Genomic DNA, 27,130 nt, shown 5'->3' with positions numbered 1-27,130 from the left:
AATGGATTAAAGACCTAAATGTGAGACCTGAAACCATAAAAATCCTAGAAGATAGCACAGGCAATAATTTCTCTGACATTGGTCATAGGAACTTTTTCCTAGAGAAGTCCCCTGAGGCAAGGGAAACAGAAGCAAAAATAAACTGGGACTGGGGCACCTGGGTGGCTCAGTGGGTTAAGCCTCTGCCTTCGGCTCAGGTCCTGATCTCAGCGTCCTGGGATCGAGCCCCGCATCTGGCTCTCTGCTCAGTGGAGAGCCTGCTTCCCTCTCTCTCTGCCTGCCTCTCTGCCTACTTGTGATCTCTCTGTCAAATAAATAAATAAAATATATTTTTTAAAAATGTTAAAAAATAAAATAAAATAAACTGGGACTAAATCAAAATAAAAAGCTTCTCCACAGCAAAGGAAACAGCCAACAGAACTAAAAGACAACCTATGGAATGGGAGAAGATATTTGCAAATGACATGTATTAAAGGGTTAATATCCAAAATATATAAAAAACTTATACAATACCCCCAAAACAAGTATTCCAATTAAAGAATGTACAAAAGGCATGAACTAACATTTCCCCAAGAAAGACATACAGATGGCCAACAGACACATGAAAAAGATACTCATCATCACTCACCATCAGGGAAATGCAAATCAAAATTACAATGAGTTATCACCTCACACTTGTCAGAACAGCTAAAATCAACAATGTAAGAAACAACAGATGTTGGCAAGAATATGGAGAAAAAGGAACCCTCTTGCATTATTGGTAGGAATGCAAACTGGTGTAGCCACTGGAAAACAGTATGGAGGTTCCTCAAAAAGTTAAAAATAGGGGTGCAAAAAAAAATAGGGGTGCATAGGTGGCTCATTTGGATAAGCGGCTGGCCTTCAGCTCAGGTCATGATCTTGGTGTCCTGGGATCAAGCCCAACATCAGGGTACACACTCAGTGGGGATTCTGCTTCTCCCTCTTCCCCTACCTCCCCTGCCCCCATGCTCACACATGCACATACACTCTCGCTCTCTCTCAAATAAATAAAATCTTAAAAAAGAAAAAAGTTAAAAATAGAACTACCCTGTGATCCAGCAATGGCACTACTAGGTATTTACCCAAAGAATACAGAAACATTAATTTAAAGGGATACATGTACTCCCCCATGTTTATAGCAGTCTTATTTACGATAGCCAGGATATGGAAGCAGCCCAAGTGTCTTATCAACTGACGAATGGATAAAGATAATGTGGTATCTGTTGTAGACACATGGAATATTATTCAGCCATGAAAAAGAATGAAATCTTGCCATTTGCCATGACATGGATGGAGACAGAGAGTATAAAGCTAAGTGAAATAAGTTAGAGAAAGACAAATATCATATGATTTCACTCATATGTGGAATTTAAGAAAAAAATGAGCAAAGGGGAATAAAAAGAGCAAGAGAAAAACCAAGAAATAGACCCTTAACCACAGAGAACAAACTGTTACCAGAGGGGAGATATGGAGGGATGGGTAAAATAGGTGAAAGAGGGGCGCCTGGGTGGCTCAGAGGGTTGGGCCTCTGCCTTCGGCTCGGGTCATGATCTCAGGGTCCTGGGATCGAGCCCCACGTCGGGCTCTCTGCCCGGCAGGGAGCCTGCTTCCCCCACCTCTCTATGCCTGCCTCTCTGCCTACTTGTGATCTCTCTCTCTGTGTCAAATAAATAAATAAAATCTTTAAAAAAAAATAGGTGATAGAGATTAAGGAGCATATGCCATGATGAGCACTGAGTGATTAAAATAAAAACACAGGGACGCCTGGGCAGCTCAGTAGCTTAAGCCACTGCCTTCAGCTCAGATCATGATCTCAGGGTCCTGGGATCGAGTCCTGCATCAGGCTCCTTGCTTGGCAGGGAGCCTGCTTCTCTCTCCGCCTCTGCCTGCTTATGCGTGCTCTCTCTCTCTCTCTCTTTCTCTGACAAATAAATAAATAAATAAATAAATAAATAAATAAATAAATAAAATCTTAAAAAATAAAATAAAAACACAAGGGGCACCTGGCTGGCTCATTCAGCAAAGCATGCAACTCTTAATCTCAGGGTTGTAAATTCAAGCCCCATGTTGGATGTAGAGATTACTTAAAAACAAAATCTTTGGGGTACCTGGGTGGCTCAGTGGGTTAAAGCCTCTGCTTTCAGCTCAGGTCATGATCTCTGGGTCCTGGGATCAAGCCCCACATCAGGCTCTCTGCTTAGTGGGGAGCCTGCTTCCCCCTCTCTCTCTCAGCTTCCCTCTCTGCCTACTTATGATCTCTGTCTGTCAAATAAATAAATAAAATCTTTAAAAATAAAATAAAAACTTTAAAAAAATAATGAGTAGGGAGGAATTGGGCAGGGAGTTGAAGAGGTAAAAATGAAATTAGATTGGTCATGAATTGACAACTGTTGAAGCTACATAATGGTACATAAGGGTTTTTTATATAAACTATTTTCTCTATTTTTGTATATGTATTAGTTTTCTATTGTTGCTGTAAAAAGCTACCACAAATTTAATGGCTTAAGGCAATGCAAAGTTATCATTTTGTAATTCTGTATGTTAGAACTCTAACTTGGGTCTCACTGGGCTAAAATCAAGGTGATCAGTAGGGATGCACCCCTTTCTGGAAGCTCTGGAGAGAATACATTTCCTTGTCTTTGCAAACTTCTAAGTCATTTTTTGGCTTGTGGTCCCCTTTCCCTATCCTCAAAGCCAGCTACTCTGCATCTCTCTGACCCTGTTTCCCTAACCACATCTAACACTCTCTTTTGTCTCCCTCTTATTGGGCACACCCAAATAATCCAAGATAACCTCCCAATCTCGAGGTCTTTAACATTAATGACTTAGTCTAACTTCCTTTTGCCATATAAGGTAACATATTCACAGGATTAAAATATGGATGTTTTTGGAAGTCCATTTTTCTGCCTACCAGACTATGTTTAATTTTTTTCTTTAAGATTTGAGAAAGAGCACGTGCATGCAAATGGGGGTAGAGGGAGAGAGAGCATCCCAAGAAGACACCCACTGAGCAGGGAGCCCAATGCAGGCTTGACCCTGAGATCATGACCTGAGCCAAAATCAAGAGTCAGTCATTCAACCACTGAGCCACCCTGACACCCCTGAATCCTTTTAAATATAACTCACAATAACAGACACAGTTGTCATATCCCTATAAATACTTATTAAAATAAATTTCAGAGGCATTTGAAAAACCTATCTTGTAAGATTTTACAGTAAGTCATAGTAATATACTAATGAACACCATAATTTTACTTTTACATAATTTCAAACTTAAAGAAACATTATAGAAATAAATACAAGGAAATCCTAGATGGCATTTGTCCAGATTCACCATTTGTTTACATTTTGCTTCATCTGTTTTCCTTTCCTCCCTTTCTCCCTCTCTTTCTTTGCGTGTCTGTCTATATGTGTTATGGGCCCAGCACACTTCCACTGCATGACTCTGCTTGTCTGTATATGTCAATATCTGAGATTAAACTGGAGACACTGTGCTCCTTTACCTCTAAATATTTCAAGATGTGTTTACAAAGAGCAAAGTCACTCTTCCACAATCACAGTAAAATTATCAAGATCAGGATTTCTTATTGGTATATTATTTAACCCACAGTCCATATTCAAATTCAGTCACTTTTCCCAATAATATCTTTTATAGTGTTTTCCCTAAGCCAGGATCTGATCCCAGATGATATATTACAGTAAGCATATTTCTGTAGTCTCTAATCTAGAATAATTCCTTAACCTTTACTTGTCTTTTGGGACTTTGACACTTTTAAAAAGTATAGGCCAATTATTTCCTAGAATGTCCCAATATGGACTGTCTCATGTCTCTTATAATTAGCTTCAGGTATTGCGATTTGGACCGAAATACCATAGTTCATCATATCAAGACGCACATAGTATCCATTTGTCCCATTATTTTAAGTATATACTTGATAAAGGTAGTATCTGCTAGGTCTCCCTGCAAAGTCAGTATTTTTCCCTTTGTAATTTTTTAAAAGTATATCGTAAGGAGATGGTTGAGTCTATTCAAATACCCTGGAGCGCTTGGGTGACTCAGTTAAGTGCCCGAGTCTGGATCTCAGTTCAGGTCCTGATCTCTGGGTCGTGAGTTCAAGCACCACGCTGGGCTCCACACTGGGCATGGGGCCTACTTTTAAAAAATTAATTGGGTGCCTGGGTGGCTCAGTGGATTAAGCCTCTGCCTTCGGCTCAGGTCATGATCTCAGAGTCCTGGGATCAAGCCCCACATCGAGCTCTCTGCTCAGCAGGGAGCCTGCTTCCCCTCTCTCTCTGCCTGCCTCTCTGCCTACTTGTGATCTCTCTCTCTCTGTCAAATAAATAATAAAAAAAAATTAATTAACTAGATTAAGGGGTGTGTGTGTGTGTGTGTACACACATATATATACATACTATTTCCTTAAACATTCACCCACTAGTTTTGGTATCTACTATTTTTTTTTTTTTTTGACAACACAAATGCCTGTCTAATGCCAACAACTGCTGCAGAAAGCAAGACAGGTGAGTAGGAACATAAGTGGTTCTAGCCAATGTCCACACATCTAGGAAGTAGTGACATTTATGGTCCTCAAACTTCCTTCTAGAGTTCATACTGACCAGTCCCTTAAATTGTTTTAAGAATTACACAGATTCTCTTCCATGGATTGAGAACTAATATGTAAACTCTTTGTTATAGAGTACACTAATATTAAATGTCTTAATTCCATTTTAAAATCCTAGTATATTGTAGGTGGGTAAGTGTTCCCGTATAACAAATATGCAACTTAAAAGCCCTCTTTTAGGAGGGTATGTGATATGGTGAGTGCTGTGAAGTGTGTAAACCTGGCGATTCACAGACCTGTACCCCGGGGGCTAATAATACATTATATGTTTATAAAAAAATAAAAATAATAAAAAATAAAAGCCCTCTTTTATCCCTAGAAATAATTCATAAGCAAATATTATTGTGTGCTAACAAGCTCCTTTAATTGGAGTATCAAAACCAGTTTTCTCTTCAGCCCTGGCTTAAAGATATCCTTATACTTTCTTTTTTTAATTGAGGTTTAATTGACATAAAACATTAGTTTCAGATGTACAACAGTAATGATTTAGTATTTGTGTACATTGCAAACTGATCACCATAATAAGTCTAGTTAAATCCATCACCATACACAGTTATAAAATTTTTTTTTCTTGTGATGAGAACTTTTAAGCTCTACTTCTTTGTAACTTATGGCATCCACTGATATCTTCTAACACCATCACTTCTATTATTATGATTTAGCATTCCACTTTAAGATCTTAGCTTACTCTTCTCCCCATATATTTTACTTATATTAGTATAGATTCAGACTCCTGTATAATTCAATGAGTTACTACCAATTAGCATATTTATTTTGACACTCATTTTTGTTCCAGATTTTGTATTTAACAGACCAAACAAATAAAAAAACCCTGAAGTTATCAAAACAATATTATTTTCATCTAAGATGAGAAATAATTTAAGAACAAAAATTTAGGAATGGGCTAGACTGAGAAGTTCACTAGAGTGAACTGCTAAGGCTTCTCATGTTGCCTTGCTTAAAACAGCTGTACAATTTCAAAAATTTCTATTTCAAAAATGCCTAGTTTTTTAAAATAACTATTTAGTTTCCTGATAGAATTAAAAGAAGAAAAGAGTAAATCAATGGTTTTGCTCTCAAATTAGTCCTTAGAAACTACATCAAAAAATAAACCTTAAGACAACGGTGTCAAAATGATTAATGGGTAAAGAAGAGTATTTTTAACATCCTGGAACAACACAGTATCCACATACAAAAGAATGAAGTTGGACCCCTACCTCACACCACATACAAAAATGAACTCAAAAATGGGAAAGACTAAAATGTAAGAACTAAAACTACAAAACTCTTAGAATACATGAGACAAGGGGGAAAAATTCTGTATGTACAGTGACAGATGATAATTACACTTATTACAGTAATCATTTCACAATACCTACAAATATCAAACCATTATGTTGTATACCTGAATATAATGCTGTATGTCAATCACACCTCAATAAAAAACAAATTAGTTTGTTTTGTTTTGTTTTAAGATTTTTAAGTAATTCTCTACATCCAACATGGGGTTCAAACTCATGACTCATCAACAATCACATGCTCTACTGACTGAGCCAACCAGGCACACCAAAAAACCAAATTAATTTTAAAAATAAATAAAATACAGGGGTGCTTGGGTGGCTCAGTTGGTTAAGCATCCAACTCTTGGTTTCAGCTCAGGTCTTAATCTCAGGGTCACGAGATTGAGTCCCACATCTGGGAGTGGAGCCTGCTTAAGATTCTCTTTCTCTCTTTCCCTCTACCACCTCTCCCTCTCTAAAAAATAAATCAATTAATAAAATCAAATACAGGAGTAACTCTTCATGACCTTCTTAGATAAAATACCAAAATCATAAGTACCAACACCAAAAAAAATTAGATAAATTGGACTTAATCAAATTTAAAACTTCTGTGCTACAAATGATACTATCAAGAAAGTGAATAATCAACAGAATGGGAGAAAATATTTGCAAATAATATATGTGATAAGGGACCTGTAGCTAAATATATATATACATATATATATTTTTAAGATTTTTATTTATTTATTTGACAAAGAGAGACAGCAAGAGAGGGAACACAAGCAGGAAGAGTGGGAGAAGGAGAAGTAGGCTTCCCACTGAGCAGGAAGCCAGATGTGGGGCTCAATCCCAGGACCCTGAGATCATGACCTGAGCCGAAGGCAGATGCCCAACGACTGAACCAGCCAGGAGCCCCTAAAATATATTTTTTAAAATAACACTCTTGGGGTGCCTGGTTGGCTCAGTTAATGAAGCATGGGACTTACGATCTCAGGATTGTGAATTCAAGCCCCATGTTAGATGTAGGGATTAATAAAAAATTAAAATTAAATTTTAAAAAGATCTTAAAAAAAGAAAAACTCTTACAACTCTGTAACAAAAAGCAAATGATACAATTTTACAAAGGTCAAAGGATCTAGGGGCACCTGGGTGGCTCAGTTAAACATCCAACTCTTGCTTTTGACTCAGGTCATGATCTCAGGGTCCTGGGATCAAGCCCCACACTGGGATCTATGCTCAGCATGGAGTCTGCTGGAAAGTCTCTCTCTCTCTCTCTCTCTCCCCCTCCCTCCTCCACCCCGCCCTTCCCTGCTCTCTAAAATAAATTAATAAATCTTTCAAAAAACACTCAGACAAAGGTCAAAGGATCTGAACAGTCCAAAGAAGACATCCAAATGGCCAATAAACACATGTAAAGATGCTCAACATTAGCCACCAGTGATGCACAAATCAAAACCACAAATGAGATACTACTTCACCCACTAGTAGACTACAATCAAAAAGATAATAGTAAGTGTTGACAAGGATGTGGAGAAATTGAAACCCTCATACGTTGATGGCAGGAACAAAAATACAGCAGCCACCTTGGCAAAGAGTACGGCAGTTCGTCAATGAAAGGTTAAACACAGAGTTACATGATCCAGCAATTCCATACCTAGGAATGTACCCAAGAAAAATAAAAACACATGTCTACACAAAAACTTGTACACAAATGTTCACAAGCATTATTAATAACTCATAATTTGAAAAGTGGAAACAATCCAAATGCCTGCCAACTGACAGATAAATAAAATGTGGTATATTAATACAACATTATACAGTAAGGTAGGCAGAATAATGCTTCCCAAAGATCCCTGGGATCGAGCCCCACATCAAGCTCCGAGCTCAACAGAGAGCCTGCCTCTCCCTCTCCCTGCTGCTCTGCCTATTTGTGCTCTCTCTCTATCTGTCAAATAAATAAATAAATAATCTTAAAAAAAAAAAAAAAAACAGACAAAGGGCACTTGGGTGGCTCAGCTGGTTAAGTAACTGTCTTTGGCTCAGGTTGTGATCCCAGAGACCCAGAATCAAGTCCCGCATCAGGCTCCTAGCTCCACAGGGAGTCTTCTCCCTCTGACCTTCGACCTTCTCCCCTCTCATGCTCTCTCTGTCTCTCTCTCAAATAAATAAAATTGTTAAAAAAAAAAAAACAGGCAAAGAACTTGAATAGATATTTCTCTAAAGAAGATATACAGATAGGCAATAAGCACATGAAAGGATTCTTAGCATCACTATTCATAAGAGAGCTGCCAATCAAAACCACAATGAAAAACTACTCATATCTTCTAGGATGTCTATAATAAAAACAAAACAAAATAGAAAGTAACAAGTGTTGTTGAGAATATAGAGAAACTGGAACCCTCACATATTGCTGGTGGGAATGTAAAACAGTGCAGCAGCAGTTGTCCCAAAAACATTTTGGTAGTTCTTTAAAAAGTTAAATGTAGAATTACTATATGACCCAGCAATTCCAGTCCTAGAAAAATGAACATAGGGACTTACACAGAAACTTGCATGCCCACACTCATAACAGCATTATTCACAACAGCCAAAAAGTGAAAACCCAAATATCCATCAAAAAATGAATGGATTAAAAAAAAAAAAAAAAAGAATGGACAACTGACTTTGGTGTATACATAAAAACGAATATTATTCAATCATACAAAGTCATGAAGTTCTGACACATACTACAACACAGATGAACCTTGAAAATATTATGCTAAGTGAAATAAGCCAGAAACAGAAGGGCAAACATTGTATGATTCCACTTATATGAGGTAACTAGAAGTCAACCTTATGAAGAGAGAAAGTAATATAGTGTTTACAAGAGGGTGGGTGAAGGAGGGAATAGGGAATGACTGTTTAATGGTGGTTACAGGGTTTGTCTGAGGTAATGAAAACGTTTCCAAATGAAAATAGTGGTGATCCCTGTACAACAGTGTGAGTATAATTAATGCCACTTATTTTGCAAACTTAAAAATGGTAAAATAGCAAATTTTACGTTATATTTTACCACAAAAAAAAGGTAAAAAATCTGCTGACAGATGGTGACTACATATAAGCATGATATACCATATGTAATTGTCAGATCACTATGTTGTACATCAGGAATTAATAAAATATTGTATGTCAACTGCAACAACCAAAAAGGAGAGGGAAAAAGAATTTGTAGACTTTAATCCCCATACCATGAATGGTTCAGAAAACTGAAGAGCAGAGGAAATGTGGATGGCCCATTTTATATACCTTCTAATACCTTTATATACCATGTATATAAATAAGACCTTCGGTCTTAGAAGACCAAAACAATCCTTTCTTTTCGTAGTAAAAAACAAAACTGCTGGGGAGCCTGGGTGGCTCAGTGGGTTAAGCCTCTGCCTTAGGCTCAGGTCATGATCCCAGGCTCCTGGGATCAAGTCCCGCATGGGGGGGGGTTTCTGCTCAGCAGGGAGCCTGCTTCCTCCTCTCTCTCTCTCTGCCTGCCTCTCTGCCTACTTGTGATCTCTGCCTGTCAATAAATAAATCCATAAATCTTAAAAAACAACAACAACAACAAAAAAAACCCAAGACTGCTTTAGGAGTACCTGGCTAGCTCAGACAGTGGAGCACACAACTCTTCATCTTGAGTTCATGAATTCAAGCCTCACATTGGATGTACAGCTTACTTTAAAAAAAAAAAAAAAAAAAAGGTGTGGGGGGCGCCTGGGTGGCTCAGTCGTTGGGTGTCTGCCTTCGGTGGGTCGTGGTCCCAGGGTCCTGGGATCGAGCCCCGCATCAGGCTCCCTACTTGGTGGGGGGGCCTGCTTCTCCCTCTCCCACTCCCCCTGCTTGTGTTCCCTTTCTCGCTGTGTCTCTCTCTGTCAAATAAATAAATAAAACCTTAAAAAAAAAAAGAAAGAAAAGAAAAGTGTGCAGGGGGTAGCGCCTGGGTGGCTCAGTCATTGAGCGTCTGCCTTTGGCTTGGGTCATGATCCCAGGGTCCTGGGATCCAGCCCCAAATTGTGCTCCCAGCTCAGTGGGAAGCCTACTTCTCCCTCTCCCATTTCCCCTGCTTGGGTTCCCTCTCGCTGTCTCTCTTTCAAACAAATAAATAAAATCTTAAAAAAAAAAAAAATGGGGGTGGGCAACTACTTTAAGCATTTACTTTTTATAGATAAAAATTCAAGGAAACAGGGGCAAACTGGCTGGCTCAGTCAGTGGAGCATGCAACTCTTGATCTTAGATTTGTGAGTTCAAGCCCCACACTGGATGTAGAGATTACTTAAAAAATAAAAATCTTTAGGGGTACCTGTGTGGCTCAGTGGGTTAAAGCCTCTGCTCAGGTCATGATCCTAGGGTCCTGGGATCAAGCCCCACATCAGGCTCTCTGTTCAGCAGGGAGCCTGCTTACCCCTCTCTCTATGCCTGCTTCTCTACCTACTTGTGATCTCTGTCGAATAAATAAATAAAATCTTTCAAAATAAATAAATTAATTAAATTAAATATTTTAAAAAAAGGAAATGTCCAGAATTGTGATACAAATTATTACTCACATATATTTACTCCTTAAATCACCTTATCTAAAGTTTCTTTTAAGATTTTATTTCTAATGTTTTATTTAAATTCAATTTAGTTAACATATACTACTAGTTTCAAGGGTAGAATTTAGTGATTCATCAGATGCATATAACACCCAGTACTCATGACATCAAGTACCCTCCTTAATGCTCATCACACAATTACCACATCCCTCCACCCATCTCCCCTCCAGCAACCCTCAATTTGTTCCCTATAGTTAAAAGTCTCTTATGAGAGACTCCCTGTTTTTATCTTATCTTATTTTTCCTTCCCTTCCCCTATGTTCATCTGTTTTGTTTCTTAAATTCCACATATGAGTGAAACCATGTGGTATTTGTCTTCCCCTGACTTATTTCGCTTAGCATAATGCCCTCTAGTCCAAGCCACAAGATTTTATTTTTAAGTAATCTCTACACCCAATGTGGGGCTTTGAACTCATAACCCCAGATTAAGAGTCACAAGCTCTTCCAACTGAGCCAACCAGGTGCTCCTTATCTAAAGTTTTCACTTATGTGGTAACTTTAAAAAGAACACTGATTAGAACAATTTATTTTTACAAGAATATCCACCCTGTCCCTCACAGAGGTATTTTTTACTGTTAACAGACATTTATCCCATAGATCCAACAGCAAGTCATTCCTTTAAAAAAAAAATTTTATATATATATATATACGTGTGTGTGTATATATATACACACGTGTGTGTATATATACGTGTGTATATACGTATATATATAATGTATTATATGTATATATAATGTATTGTATATGTATAATGTATTATATGTGTATATATACATGTATATACATGTGTATATGTATATACATGTATATATATAATGTATAATGTATTATATGTATATATACACACACACACACGTGTGTGTGTGTGTATAATGATTACTCTAAGGTTTTTGGAAAACTTTGTTAAAGATACTAAAAATTCCTTCAGGCAGTAAGCGCTATTAACCTCTTAAATGACATGTTTTTTAAAAAAAATGTATGCTTCTCTATATTACATCTTTTTTTTTTTACCTCAAATAATTTTACATCTGGACTCTTTGTATTCTCTTCATCTAGACTTGGATTACTTCTCCCTGGTGGTATAAATTTTAGTTTTTTGAAGGGATTCCCCTGCAACTGACTTGGTGCGGCAGATCGTCTCATATTCAGCAGTATTGACCTAAAAAATACCCAAAACAGAAATCACCCATGAATCTGATAGAATTAACTCCAAACTTGAAAACAGCTCATCACTACAACCATATCTTTAAAAATATAAGAAAATAAACCTGTAAAAAACCTTAGAAAACAAGTTTCGCAGCTAGTGAGATTTTATTTTCGTCACAATGGGTTACTGAAAAGAATCTAAGGCTTAAATTGAATGGGTAAATTGGAGCATATGGATTTTGATAATACAATAGATTCATGATAATGTAGTCTTTGAAGGGTGCAACCATTAAACTTCTAGGAGCAAGAACATAAATAAAACGGCCAAGAACCAGCAACAGACCTGCTTTTTCCGCTTCCAACTACCGTCAGCAGCGGTTACACTCCGTGACTTCAGTCGCTCCTTCGACTTTGGGACCCCGCTAAATGTGCCTACAGACATCATCTATTAATTAACCGGCTAACATCGTGCAGGATAATGTAGATTAGTCCTGGTGCAAACCCAAGCACCACAGAAGGAAAGCCGGCGGACCGCTGAGAGCCCACTGCCCATAGTCTCCTCTACCTGGGACCTTCCCACCACAAACGCACCCCTACCGCCAGCCTCCGCACCAGCCACCCCGGGGCCAACAGCGAGGACGTCCCTCACACTTCAAGTAGCCATCCCCCGCTGCCCCCCGCCGTTCCACCGCCTTCCTTCCCTCCTCTCCCAGAGGCCTGCTCCGGCGCCTCTCCCCACATTGTCCCGCACGACCCCACAGGCTGCCGCAGCCTCACAAGGCTTCCCCTCCAAGGACATACCCCCAAAGATCCGACAAAGGCCGAGCGCCCTGTGAGAAAGAACGCGGGTAGACAGAGAACCCCTCACCACCGGAGGAGGTTAAGGCTCCCGCCTTGGCGCAGCCTATAGCAGACGAGACAGCCACGCATGCGCACTACCTTTCAGCGGTTGCGCCCAGCTCGGGCTAGCCCGACTCTGATTGGACGACCTTAACTGCGCAAGTCTCTGCGTTTCCCTTTAAGCATCTGTAGTTAGATTCAGATTTATGGTTCAATTACTCTTAATCTCACAAAACAAACTGACGGTTGGGGGGAGGGGGGTATGGGGAGGGTGGTTGGGTTATGGACATTGGGGAGGGTATGTGCTATGGTGAGTGCTGTGAAGGGTGTAAGCCTGACCATTGACAGACCTGCACCCCTGGGGCAAATAATACATTATATGTTAATTTAAAAAATAAATAAATTTTTTTTAAATTCAAGAAAAAAGTATTTACTTGGAAAAATATTTGTTTTTGTTTGTTGGTTTGTTGCCTATTGTCACATGCTGTAGGTGCTGATACAGACATTTTAGAACAGATGATGTATACTACTTAAATCTAAGAACATCTACATGGATGTGTTTAGGCAAGTAGATGGTCTGCATAATAGTATGTGCTTGAAAAAGTAGTATGCAAATATACTTTACCATAAAGCTCTTAAATTATGCAGCAGTTTAGGAATGAAGTGACTTTAGAAACATTGTTAAAATAATATAGGCCTTTAAAGTACCTGGCACAAATAGGCAAACTAAGGTTTTAGAAGTGTTCTGACACCTTTTAATACAGTGACAAGGCAGAGAAATATATGGGTCATAGGCCCTTTAATGTAAAGTTCTCTCCAGGGGCACCTGGGTGGCTCAGTGGCTTAAGCCTCTGACTCTTGGTTTCAGCTCAGGTCATAATCTCAGAGCCCTCTCTGAGATCTCAGAGTTCACGCTCTCTCTCAAATAAATAAATAAATAAAATCTGTATTTTTAAAAAAGTATCTCCAAACCAGATCACTGTCTGTATTATACATAAAAATATTCCAGTTCAAACAAAACACTTAGAAATGCATGCGTAGGGGCATCATGACTTAGTGGGTTGAGCTTTGGACTCTTGATCTCAGTTCAGGTCTTGAGCTCAGCATCCTGAGTTCAAGCCCCACCTCAGGGATGCTGGGTGTGGAGCCACTTGAAAAAAAAAATGTGTTAATAGAATAATTTTCATAATTTAGCCTAATTTTTAAAAGCCATTAATTCTAGGTTTGCCTAGGTGTTTCAGTTGGTTAAGCATCCCACTAATGATTTCAGCTCAGGTCATGATCTCAGGGTCTTGAAATCAAATCCCACAATAGAAGCTCAGCCTGGAGCCTGCTTAAGACTCTCTCCTCAATTTGCCCCTCCTTGCTTATGCTCTCTCTCTCAAAAAAAAAAAAAAAAGCCATTTATTCTAAAATATATGTGAAGATTTAAGGAATATTAAATTTTGCCAAACTATGGTAGACTGGGTATCATTTTTTTAGTATTTATTTTATTTTATTTTTTAAGTAAACTCTATGCCCAACGTGGAGCTTTAACTCAGACCTTGATACCAAGAATCACATGCTCTACAACTGAGCCAGCCAAGGGCCCCTGTATCATTTTTTTGTATACAAAAATGTAACAATTTTGGTATTTGAGCAAAATTAGTGTTTTAAATAAAGATATTATGAGTTGTATAACAGCAAACTTTGGGGTTAATTTTCTACAATGAAGAGAAGAACAGGGGCACCTGGGTGTCTCAGTCAGTTAGACATCTGCCTTTGACTTAGGTCATGATCCCGGAGTCCTTGGATGGAGCTGTGCATCATGATCCCTGATCCACGGGGAGCCTGTTTCTCCTTCTCCCTCTATCTGCTGCTCCCCCTGCTTGTGCTCACTCTCTGTCAGATAAATAAATAAAATCTTAAAAAAAAAAAGATAAGGACAAACAGCAAAATTATAACTGATGGGTATAATATAAATGAAGTATAGTCCAATTTATAACACAGCAAATAAAATACTTTTCTTTGAAATGGCAAATTTCAAAAGGTTTATTTGTATTTTGTAGGAATTATTTATGAGAGGAGAATCAATCACATTTTTTATTCTAACAAAAATAATCATCATGTTTATTTTACTTCACTTAATTATTTTATGATAGTAGATAAAGATGGGCTAGGAAAAAAGGATAGGCTAGAAAGATATCAGTCATTTTAGTCCGAAAGAATACAACTATTTCTCAATACTAACATATCTTATTACATAAATAAGTGATTTGTAATTTTCTGCATTTCAATCGCAAAGCCTACCACTTGCATCCAATGATAAAGAAGATAAATGAGTAAACTATATAGTGTTAGATAATGAAAAGTGGTAGGCAGAAGAGGAAAGCACAGATGGAAGGTATTGAAATTCTAGGTAGGGCAGCCAGGGAAGGCTTACTTAAACAAAGGTCCTGAAGCAATAACACACTAAAGACCAGTAGGAATGGTCAGAATGTGGTAGCTGAAGCAAAGTGAGCTCAGAGAGTAGTAGATGAGGTCAAAGAAATAACAAGGACAGGTGAAAAACCTATGGGTGATTGTAAGAACTCCAGCTGTTATTCTGAGGCCACTGAAGGGATTTGAGCTGAGTTAGGAAGCTATTCCCATAATTTGGACAAGAGACAACAGTGGCTGGGCATCAGAAGTGGAACAGTTAGAGTCTAGATATGTTTTGACGATAGAAGTCAGATCAAAAGTAGAGTAAGAGAGAAACACAGTAAGGAAGAATGACTAAACCTTTTTGGTCTGAGAAATCGGAAGCATGGAGTTTCTGTTTATTGAAAATTTTGAAAAGAGGATGACAAAAGATTAATGACCATGATGAGGGGTATATATCAAGAGCCCAGTTTGAATATGTCAAATTTGAGGTGATTACTAGACATCTGGTAGAGATGTCAGGATACAAATCTGGGTGTCACAGGACAGATCTCGGTTGGAAATTTAGAGGAATCCATATGTAGAGATGCTATTTAAAGTTATACGCTGAATGAAGATTCTTCATCCAGGATACAGATATCTTTGGAAACAAATATTCTGATAAATTTTAGTTCATTTCCTTCCCTTCTTTAATCATTGAGTAAGTACTAAAACGTTTCCACCACTAAATACTATTTGTAAGGACATTATACTGTGTTCACAGGTTCAGTTAACATTGGATCTATTAGATCCAATGGTAAAAACTTCTGTGACCCTTGAGTACTGAGTAATGTATAGATGTTGAATCATTATATCGTACCCCTGAAACTAATATAACTGTATGTTAATTATGCTCCAATAAAAAATTGTTCTAAGCTTTTGTAACTCTTATTTTTTAATAAATTTTGAATTAACATTATTGGTTATTGGTAGTATTGGTTAATTGATAAGCCAACACCAACATAAGAGCCGAACATTTCTCCTGGGGTAAGAGTGGAGAGGAGAAAGAGAATTTGGAAACCTCCTTTTAGTGTGGTTGCCCTTCTTTTTTTAGTTGTGTTTATTTCATCAGTCTTTATTTCATTTTTATAGCCACTACATTTCATCAATTCTGGACTGCTACTTTTTACTTTAACTCTACAATAAATATCTGTGATAACATTTCTCTTCTGATTCATACTCTCCTCCACATTGCACACATGAGTTCTATTTTATATTCCAGAATAGATGAGAGAACAGAGACCCACCAATGATTTAATTTGTATCACATAGCAAGTTAATAAATGGGAAAGCCAGGCTCTTCCCCTAAGTGGCCTGAAGTGATCTCTGAAAATGGTTCACTATTCACTTGACCCAGAAAACCCTACAAAATCATGCAAATTAAGATGTTCAAATCTTTGTGTTCACTTTAAGAACACATGTGAAACTGACCAGGCAATCAATGGTTTGCACATCCGAAAAGCTATCAAAGTAATCTGAAAGATTCACTCTGCAGAAGCAATGTGTGCCATTCCCTCATTACAATGGTGGTGTTGGTAGGTGTGCCCAGTCCAAACACTGGGACTGGACATAGGATCAGTGGCCCAAAAAGAGAGCTGAATTTTTACTGCGGATGCTTAAAAATGCAGGCAGTAATGCTGAACTTAAGAGTTTAGGTACTGCTTTCTACTGGGGTCATGATACCAGCGTCCTGGAGAGTCTGAGAAAGTGCTCAGAAGAGAGTCTACTTCTCCTTCTCTCTCCGTTCCTGCCCCCTGCTTGTGTGCTTTTTCTCTATCAAATAAATAAACAAAATCTTTTAAAAAAAGAAGAGTTTAGAGGTAGATTCTCCAGTCATTGAGCACATCCAGGTGAACAAAGTCCCCAAGATGCGGCCATAGGATTTACAAGGCTTATGGTCAGATTAATCTGTACCTGAGCTCTCCCTGTCACACAAAAGAAAAAGATATCCCAAAAGAAACTGAAACAAAAACTTACGGCCTGGAAACAAATTCTGCATAAAGTAAATGCAAATAAAAGTAAAAAAAGAATGGGAAAGCCAGTATTAGTGCCTAGCTTTTATAATTTCTGATTTTTCTGCCTTTTCATCAAAATGAGTTTTGAAGATAAAGTTATTGGATAACTTTTTAAAGTTCCATGTGTTTATGGAGTAGTTTTTGGATCATATTTGTCTTACATGACTCTGGTTTACAGATGAACTCTTTCTGATTCCTTATTTAAAAGAAACTGACTTCAGAAGACCCTAGGTTGTTCTGGCAGAGTCAAGTGAAATGGTTAATCAGAATAAGTAGCAATTGTACTGTTCCAGGGATCCCAGAACATTGAAAAGCATCATTCCTAGAGTAGGTAACTTAAAGCAGCTTAAGACTTAAGGGGTTCCATTAGGCCTGCTTTAGCTCAAAGCTTTAACAAAATATTCCCAAAGTCTCTCTTAGCAAACAAAGAGATCTTCATTTGGAAATAATATACAGTTTGTCAACTTAAATCATTTAAGATTCATTAACCTGAAAAAAATAATTTAAAAAATAAAAAGGGGCACCTGGCTGGCTCAGTCGAGAGTATGCAACTTTTGATCTCAGGATCATGAGTTCAAGCCCCATCCTGGAGGGTAGAGTTTACTTTAAAAAAGGAAAAAAGGATTCATTAACTTGAAAATATTTAAATACAATTTTTCATTTGGCTATTTTAGTTTTGCCCTTGGCTTTACTTTTTTTTAAGATTTTATTTATTTAGAGGTGCCTGGGTGGCTCAGTAGGTTAAGCCTCTGCCTTCAGCTCTGGTAATGATCTCAGGGTACTGGGATCCAGCCCTGCATCAGACTCCCTGCTCAGCAAGGAGCCTGCTTCTTCCTCTCTCTCTCTGACTCCCTCTCCCCTTACTTGTGCTCTCTCTGTGTCAAATTAATAAAATCTTTAAAAAAAATGTTTTTTAAAGATTTTTAAAAATTTATTTGACAGAGAGACAGAGAGATCACAAGTAGGCAGAGGCAGGCAGAGAGAGGGGGAAGCAGGCTCCCTGCTGCTCAGAGCCCGATGCAGGGCTTGATCCCAGGATCCTGAGATCATGACCTGAGCCGAAGGCAGAGGCTTTAACCCACTGAGCCACCCAGGCGCCCCTAAAAAATAAATTAAAAAAAAAAACGATTTTATTTGTCAGTACAAGCAAGAGCGAGGAACCTGATGTGGGACTCAATCCCAGGACACTGGGATCATTACCTGAGCCAAACGCAGCTACCCCTATCAAATAAATTTTTTTAAAAAATGAAAACCAACGGGCACCTGGGTGGCTCAGACTGTTAAGCCTCTGCCTTCAGCTCAGGTCATGATCTCAGGGTCCTGGGATCCAGCTCTGCATTGGGCTCTCTGTTCAGCAGGGAGCCTTCTTCTCCCTCTCTCTGCCTGCCTCTCTGCCTACTTGTGATCTCTGTCAAATAAATAAATTAAAATCTTTTAAAAAAAAAATGAAAGCCAAGCAACTCAGCATTATTTTTTTCCAAATTAATACCTCAAAACTATATTCCATTTAAAACCCATGAATATATGATAAATATACCAGCCAGAAGAGGGTCATTAAAAAATTACACCTAGGGATGTCTGGGTGGCTCAATCAGCTAAGCCACTGCCTTTGGCTCAGGTCATGATCCCAGGGTCCTAGGATCAAGTACTGCATCAGGCTCCTTGCTTGGCAGGGAACCTGCTTGTCTCTCTGCCTCTGCTGCCACTCTGCCTGCTTGTGCCCTCGCTCGCTCGCTCTCTGACAGATAAATAAATAAAATCTTTTAAAAAATTACACCTCAAGGATACTTGGGCAGCATGAAGCAATGCAGCATAGTTAAGAACATCTTAATGTTTTTAATTAATTAATTGGAGAGAGAGCGTGCACACGTGAGCACAAATGGGGGTAGGGGCTGAGGGAGAGAATCCCTCAGCAGGACTCCCACGAGCGCGGAACCCAACCTGGGGCTCAGGACTCAATTCCACAAGCCCTGAGATCATAACCTGAGCTGAAACCAAGGGTTGGATGCTTAAGCGACTGAGCCATCCAGGCACCCCAAGAACATACATCTTAAATATTAAAGAAGTAGACAGAAGAACTTAGAATATAATATTCAGAAATGCAATTTACAAGTATGGAAGCACAAAAAATGTAACTAGATTCTACACATATAGATTCTACACATATAGTCTACACAGTAGTACCACAAAAGTAAAGGCAAATTTTATTTATAATATATTGGGGAGGGGACATCTCTGTTATACATAGCTTTTAAAAAATTTCTCTTCTGTTCCCCACCAAACTGAAAAAATACTCATTACCTATTTCTCACTTCTCAATCATGCAAAGAACAGAATTATGGATTTTGTTTCCCTTCCTCCAAATTCACACTCCAAAAAAACTGCCATCACAGAAGCTAGAAAATCTTTCAAATTGTCAAATCTAGTCTTCTTCTCATCTTCACCTTTTGAGATCCTTTTGAAGCATTTGGCACTACTTACCACCACCAAACTTCAGGTCTCTTCGGGTGCTTCAATCTTTTCCGAAATGCTTTTTCCTCATTCTGCTCCCAAACAGCTGTCTCTCCCTTCTCCCACTAGAAAGTTCTTTCAGAGCAGTAACTGCTTTGTACCAACCTATGCCATCTAATGGCTTAATGTAATTCTAGAGTTATTACAGTATCTGAGAAATATCTTTTGTATTTGATCCTTCCATTTCCATTACCAGATCTTAGCTGAGGACATTACTTTTCATTTGGGTCACTGGATCCAAACCTGGTGATCAGAATCTCCTGAAAAGCTTTTTAAAAACAGATTGGGGCATCTGGGTGGCTCAGTTGGTTAAGCATCTGCCTTCAACTCAGATCATGATCTCAGGGTCCTGGGGTGGAGCCCTCTGTCCAGCTACATGCTCAGCAGGAAACCTGCCTCTCCCTCTCCATGTGCCCCTCCCCTCCTCCTTCTTGTAAATAAATAAAATCTTAAAAATCTTTAAAAAAATAATGCAATCTTAAAAAAAAAACAGATTAGGGGTGTCTGGGTGGCTCAGTGGGTTAAAGCCTCTGCCTTCGGCTCAGGTCATGATCCCAGGGTCCTGGGATGGAGCCCCGCATCGGGCTCTCTGCGCCACAGGGAGCCTACTTCCTCCTCTCTCTCTGCCTGCCTCTCTGCCTATTTGTGATCTCTCTCTCTTGTCAAATAAATAAATAAAATCTTAAAAAAAAAAAAAGAAATGGAAAATTGTGCAGGTACCATGAAAAACAGTATGGCAGTTCCTAAGAAAATTTAAAGAGAATTACCATATGATCCAGCAATCCTACTTCCGTGGATATACCCAAACAAATTGGAAGTAGGGTCTTAAGCAGACATTTGTACACCCATGTTCTCAGCAGCATTATTTATAAGTCAAAAAGTAAAAGCAACTCAAGTATCTATTGACAGGTGAACAAACAAAAAAAAATGTATGTACATACAATGGAGTATCATTCAGTCTCTAAAAGAAAGAAAATTTTGACATACTACAAGATGGATGAATCTTGAGGGTATTATACTTAGTGAAATAAGCCAGTGACAAAAGACAAATACCACTGAGATGATTATCTAGTCAAATTCATAGAGACAGAAAGTAGAATGGTGGTTTCCAGGGGCTGGAGGGAGAATGGACTGAGTTAAATGGTATATATAGTTTCAGATTTGCAAGCTGCAAAAGTCCTGGATATTGGTTATACAACATAAATATACTTAACACTACTGAACTGTATACTGAAAACCTGTTAAGATGGTAAATTGTGTTTGACCACAAATAATATTTTTAAATTATAACATAAAATTTAAAACATTTTTTTAAGAAGTCAGAAGATGCATCAGCATTGGACCTACTTTCTTTTAACACTGCAGGCAGTCTCCAGGGCCACCTGGTTCAACTCTCCCAATTTTCTCCATGGTACTGAAGCCAAAATGCCAACTGACAATTCTTCCAGTTTTCACTGTCTGTTCTTCAGCTGGCTCTCACATTTCTGTTACATCCCAGCCACTGCTAGTAGTTGAGTTTGCATCCTTTTCTCTAGCTTATGAATGTACAGGACCCTTATAAAATCTTGTTAATTCCTAATCTATCCTATGAATTTAAAAATAAAAATCACATTTTTTCACCTTAACTAGTCTTTATACAAAAACAATTCCAAAGATGTTATTTATAGCCTCACATACAATTCTAATGTCAAGTCTTTCTTTTTTTATTTAGCTATTTTAAAAAGTTACTTTAAAAACTCCAGGTTTAAATGCACTGATTGGATTATTCAAAAACTCCTGAGTTGTTCTATGTTTATAAACTCACCTATTAACTTTACTTTAAAAAAAATTTTGTTTATATGTGTGCTTCCTCCATTAGACTGTGATCTTCTGGAAGACAGAAAATAGATCTTATTCATCCTTATATTCCCTAGGCTGTCCTAGGGTGTAGGGAACATAATAGATACTCAGGAGACACCCTCATTCCTACATTCTCAATCTGCAGGTTTTTGTTTTTGTTTTTAAGATTTTATTTATTTGTCAGAGAGAGAGAAAGAGAAAGAGCACAGGCAGGCAGAGGTAGAGGAAGAAGCAGGCTTCCAGCTGAGCCACTAAATGGGGGTGCCTGGCTGTCTCAGTTAGTAAAGCATGCAACTCTTGATCTTGGAGTAGTAGGTTTGATCCCCAAACAATTGGAGCCAAAAATACACCAGTCCCCTAATGTGGGACTCGATCCCAGGGCCCTGGGATCATGACCTAAGCCGAAGGCAGATGCTTAACTGACTGAGCCACCCAGGTATCCCAGGTTTTTGTTATTTTTATATAAAGCAGTAAGACTAAACTAATGGGACTTGCTACTTACCCTTTCACATATGGATTACTACCACAAATACTATTTTTAAAGAAGTACAGCCATATTTCAGAGCATTTCTTTTTGTTTTTTCTTTGTTAGTAATCTCTACACTCACATGGGGCTCAAACACATGACCCCAAGATCAAGAATCACATGCTCTTCTAAGCCAATCACGTGCCTTCCCTTTTTTCTTATTTTTTAAAAATATTTTAAGCAGGAGCGCCTGGGTGGCTCAGTGGGTTAAAGCCTCTGCCTCGGCTCAGGTCATGATCCCAGGGTCCTGGGATCGTGCCCCGCATTGGGCTCTCTGCTCAGCAGGGAGCCTGCTTACCCCTCCCCTCTCTCTCTGCCTGCCTCTCTGCCTACTTGTGATCTCTGTCAAATAAATGAATAAAATCTTTAAAAAATATTTTAACTATAGTAACTATGCTGGGATTGAAATTTTAAAATAAAAATTAAAAAATAGTGAAAAAAATATTTTAAGCAATCTCCAAATGCAACATGGGACTCAAACTCACAAACCCGTGATCAAGAGCCATATGGTCTACTGACTGAACCGGCCAGGCACCCCTCTTTTTTCTTATTCTTTTTTAAAGATTTTTATTTATTTATTTGAGAGAGAGAGAGAGAGAGCGCGCACAAGTTGGGTGGAGGGGCAGAGGGAGAGGGAGAAGCAGACTCCCTGCTGAACAGAAGACCAAAGCAAGCCTCGATCCCAGGACCCTGGGATCATGACCTGAGTCAAAAGCAGACACTTATTTTTAAAAAATACGAGTCATTCTATCAATGATTTAATTCATTAACTCAATAACTTCTTGTATTATATATTAAATAGAATAAGTTTTATTCCCAAAGATATTCTCCATTTTCATTAATTTCTAAATACCACTCAAAACTTTTCCTGAAGTATCTATGTAAAACAAAGTAGTTTTGCAAATAACACATATATCCATTCTACCAAAGTACATTTAAATTGATTTTCTAATATTTATTTTTGAAGGTATGTGGTATTCCATATAGATCTAAATATGTATGACAGCAAACATCCCCAAGTTACCTATCTGGCTCACTTCTGAAATGAAGAAACAGAGTGTTAAGCCTTTGGAATTCCATTTCTATATGATAAACTAATTTTGATCTTTAATTTCATTCAACTTAAAAAGTAGCTTCATCCCTCTCCAAGACAAAAAAAAGAGGTAAAGAATTGGGAGCTAGTCATCCTGGTTTTAAATTGTTTCTATCACTTCTGAGTCAAGCTCTCAGCTTTCTCCATCTATAAAATTATAGTATACCTCCTTTGTTAGATTGTTATAAAGACTATGTGATATATGCATGAAAGGGATAGTCAATATGTTTATCTAAGACTCTTAATTACGGGGCACCTTGGTAGCTCAGTCGTTTGAGCGTCTATTCTCAGCTTGGGTCATGATCTCGGGGTCCTGGTATGGAGCCCTGCATAGCGCTCCCTGCTCAGGGGGGAATCTGCTTCTCTCTCTCCTTCTGTTCCCCCCCTTCACCCCTGGCTCCCATTTATACTCTCTCTCAGATAAATAAAATCTTTGGAAAAAACAAAAAACAAAAAAACCTTAATTACTCAGAACATTTTAAACTTGCCTGTATTAATTTGCATTTGTTAATAAATTATTACTTTGGCTGGCCTGAATTATTAGACATTAACATAAGGCAAAGAATAAAACAGGGCACTTGGGTGGCTCAGTCATTAAGTGTCTGCCTTCGACTCAGGTCATGATCCTGGGATCCTGGGATCACGTCCTGCATCGGGCTTCCTGCTCTGCAGGAAATCTGCTTCTCCCTCTGCCCCTCCCCATGCTTATGTGCTCTTTCTCAAAAAAATAAATATTAAAAAAAAAAAAAAAAAAAAACAGTAGAGGGCACCTGGCTGGCTCAGTCATTAAACATCTGCCTTGGGCTCAGGTCATGAGCCCAGGGTTCTGGGATCAAGTCCCGCAACAGGCTTCCTGCTGAGCAGGGAGCCTGCTCCTCCCTCTCCCTCTGCTGCTCCCCCCACCTTGTACTTTCTCTCCATCTCAAAAAAATAAATAAAATTTTAAAACAACAACAAAAAATCAGTAGAAACAACTCTGAGATTATATTCAACTTAAAGCTAAAAAAACCAAGTTAATTATGCATCTATATTTATATATCCATGTTATTATTCAATGCAGTTACTTTATTTAAAAAATGCAATTACTTTTAAAAACAACTATTTTTCCATGTATTTATGTCAGACATTAGGAACGAACTTTGAATTTTATCTAATGTGGAAAATGCATCTTCAGAGAGAATGAACTCATTAGGTTTCAGGATTGAAAGAGTTTTAGGTTATCTTGGATTTTTTTGAGGCCATTAGTTATGAAAAGATTTCCATTACCTTTCGCTTAAATCTTTAGAGCTGAGCTTTCCTTTTCTTTCTGAGCTTTTATTTTCCAAACAAACATACTTTATACTCTCACAAATAGTTTGGCAAACAGTGATAAAGGGATGGCATGAGATTCATACACTCCTTTGTTGTTTCAGAACTCTATTTTTTGCCACTTATATAGGCTAAGTGTGTTAAGATAGCTCTTGGGGAAAATATGGCTATTTTCTCAAAGTTATAAACTTCATTTCTGTACATTAAGTCTAGATTTTATTAGATGTTTCTGATTCTCAAAAGACCATTATTATACTATGTCTCACTTAGGCTTTATAAAATAGCATAATAAAATAGCATAAGTAGGTATAAAGCTGAAACACAAAGAACATACATCTTTCTTTCCTTCCCCCCCCCACATACATATTTCTTTCAAATGTCAAGAAGAGTGTCGTGCTTCTTTCGGTACACCCAAAAGACTTCTAAAACTGTACACCAGGGCACCCTAGTAAATTAATATAGATGGCACACGATATTTTAAGTTTTTAAGAGAAACATATCTGTTAGACATAACACAAACTACTAGCTCAAGATACTTTATATTTTCAATATTTTTCCATGACAGTATATCTTTGCAAGACCAGGTTTTTAATAGTTGTGATAAAAAGTACTATGCGAAGAGCATAGTGGAAGAGAATATGATACTGATGGTGTCCAAGCTTATTCCAAGGTTTGAGAAGTTGGCAGTGTTCACAGTTACTCATGGTTATGAAAGAAATTGCTATTAAGTTGTTTGACCCCAACTGTTAATAAACTTGGCTTAGGTGTGCTGTGAAAAAGTTACTGAAACACTAAAGGGCACCACGAGCTGAGAAAATTATCGGGGGCATGTGTGGCATAGGCAAAAATACACTAAAACCAAAGTCACTTCATTGTTCATTTTCTACCCAAGAAATTCTGTAAACAGTTATATATGAAAGGGAAAAAAATATATACAAACATACATACAAAGTTTGCGTTTTTATTGAAATCTTGTGTTAGGTATCAAACAAAATCTGCTTTCTTCAGATAAAAATATTCTCTCAGATGTCTCCAGATAACTGCTAAGTCTAAGTTGGTCCTTTAATGTCTTATTTTACTTTTATCGTCCTCATGAAATGTTCATATATACTCAGGATGTTCTCAAAAGAAATTTTATCGTGTAAAGGATCGTACATGACGACCTCTACCACTGCCTCCACTAACAAACTTTCCTCTTGAGCCTCCACTGCCGCTATTTGCACTTGCCCAGGAAGGTCCAAGACCCCCACGACCTCTGGAAGCACGGTCACGAGGACTTGGGCGGTAGCCTATAAAAGAAAGAATATAATTTTTAGTCATAACATCTTTTCCTTTCCCACTACAGAAATAGTAATCTATAAAACTGAACTCAAATTAAGACAGAAATTACTCGCTGCCCCTTGAAAATCCGTGTGCTGGTTCTGTGAATGTGGTGAAGATTGCTGAATTGTCCACTTTAAATAGGTAAATTGTATGATATGTGAGAATTGTATCTCAAATAAAGCTGTTATTAAAAAGAAAGTGCTTTGGAGCCAAAAGCTACTTCTGATCAGAAGAGTTCCGGACTTGATATAGTACTGTTTTGGGAAAAACAGGTTATATGCTTACACACACAAGACAATATTGTAAATAAAAACAGAATATATATATGAAGGTATCTCTATTATTAAAATACATTGGTCAAAAAAGTACCTTAAGGATTGGCTTTCACTATTGAAATATAAAAACAGAGCGTGGGATGCCTGGATGGTTCAGTTAGTTAAGTGTTCAACTCTTAATTTCAGCTCAGGTCATGATCTCACAGTTTTGAGATCGAGCCCTGTGTTGGGCTCCGGCTTCAGTACAGAGTCAGCTTGAGATTCTCTCTCCCTTTCCCTCCGCCCCTCCTGCTCATGCGCTCTCTCAAATAAATAAATAAATAAATAAAATCATTTAGATTACAAAGAACAGAGCACATAACTATGAAACAGCTCAGATTATATGTAGTTCAGAATCCAATGTTGATTATTCCTACAGGAAATACACATTGGGCATTCATTTGCAGATACAAAATTAAATTCCCTTTAGAATAATAAGTCTATATTCGAAAATATTTTCTCCCAGAATGAGAGTATATGACATCCAACAATTTGAAAAGAAGGATTCACCTCTCTCTCTCAGCAATATCAACTAGGAAGGATGTATACCTGTAGAACTAAGTGGCCGTAATGGTGGAAGAGGGCCCCTGTTAAAGTTGCTCTGGCCACCTCGACTTTCATTGTAAGTTCCTCGAGGAGTATTCTGAGCACTCCAACTGGAGCCTCTTGTTCCCTCCCGACGACTGTAGTTTCCTAAACACAGATAACACAATCAAGATCTACTACTTCAGTTGTATTACAAAAAATTCAACACTTGGGGCACCTGGGTGACTCAGCTGGTTAAGCATGTGCCTTTGGTTCAGGTCATGATCCTGGGGTGCTGGGATGGAGTCCCATGTATAATTTAAAGTATAACTTCTACAAGTATACTCAGATTGTTTCTAAAAGTTTGAAGCATTTTTAAACAAGAATAATGTTTAACAGGGGCACCTGAGTGACTCAGTTGTTAATCATCTGCCTTTGGCTCAGGTCATGATCCCACGGTCCTGGGATCTAGCCATGTGTCTGGCTCCCTGCTCAGCGGGAAGCCTGCCTCTCCCTCTCCCACCACCCCTGCTTGTGTTCCCTTTCTCACTGTGTCTCTCTCTGTCAAATAAATAAATAAAACCTTAAAAATATGTTTAATAAATCACATAAGCAGAAAACATCATGCAATAACTAAAAGCAGCCACCTTTAACAATCAATAAAACAAGCTTTGTGGGTTTTTTTGTTAAATTCCGTAACTGTAGCTTT

At 38.2% G+C, this 27,130-nt stretch overlaps 2 protein-coding genes across 3 annotated transcripts in view; both read right to left on the bottom strand.

The window, feature by feature from the left end:
• RAD54B (RAD54 homolog B) overlaps positions 1-12,593 on the bottom strand; it is a gene marked incomplete at its 5' end in the record, with an annotated part of 97,602 nt that extends 85,009 nt beyond the window's left edge. The window contains 2 exons of the mRNA XM_080802599.1: positions 11,554-11,701; positions 12,490-12,593. Of these exons, the coding sequence (XP_080658725.1) occupies positions 11,554-11,685 (132 nt within the window). The remainder of the gene's footprint in view (positions 1-11,553; positions 11,702-12,489) is intronic.
• Positions 12,594-25,200: 12,607 nt separating this feature from the next.
• VIRMA (vir like m6A methyltransferase associated) overlaps positions 25,201-27,130 on the bottom strand; it is a 58,785-nt gene continuing 56,855 nt past the window's right edge. For both annotated transcript variants that reach the window (XM_080802597.1, XM_080802598.1), the window contains 2 exons: positions 26,446-26,589; positions 25,201-25,548 (listed from right to left, as the gene is read on the bottom strand). In XM_080802597.1, coding sequence (XP_080658723.1) covers positions 25,394-25,548; positions 26,446-26,589 — 299 coding nt within the window. In that variant the 3' untranslated portion in view covers positions 25,201-25,393. The remainder of the gene's footprint in view (positions 25,549-26,445; positions 26,590-27,130) is intronic.

The sequence above is a fragment of the Martes martes genome (assembly GCF_963455335.1).
Source record: "Martes martes genome assembly, chromosome: 4".
In the NCBI taxonomy this organism is placed as follows: Eukaryota; Metazoa; Chordata; class Mammalia; order Carnivora; family Mustelidae; genus Martes; species Martes martes.
This window is presented reverse-complemented; position numbering and strand designations above follow the sequence as displayed.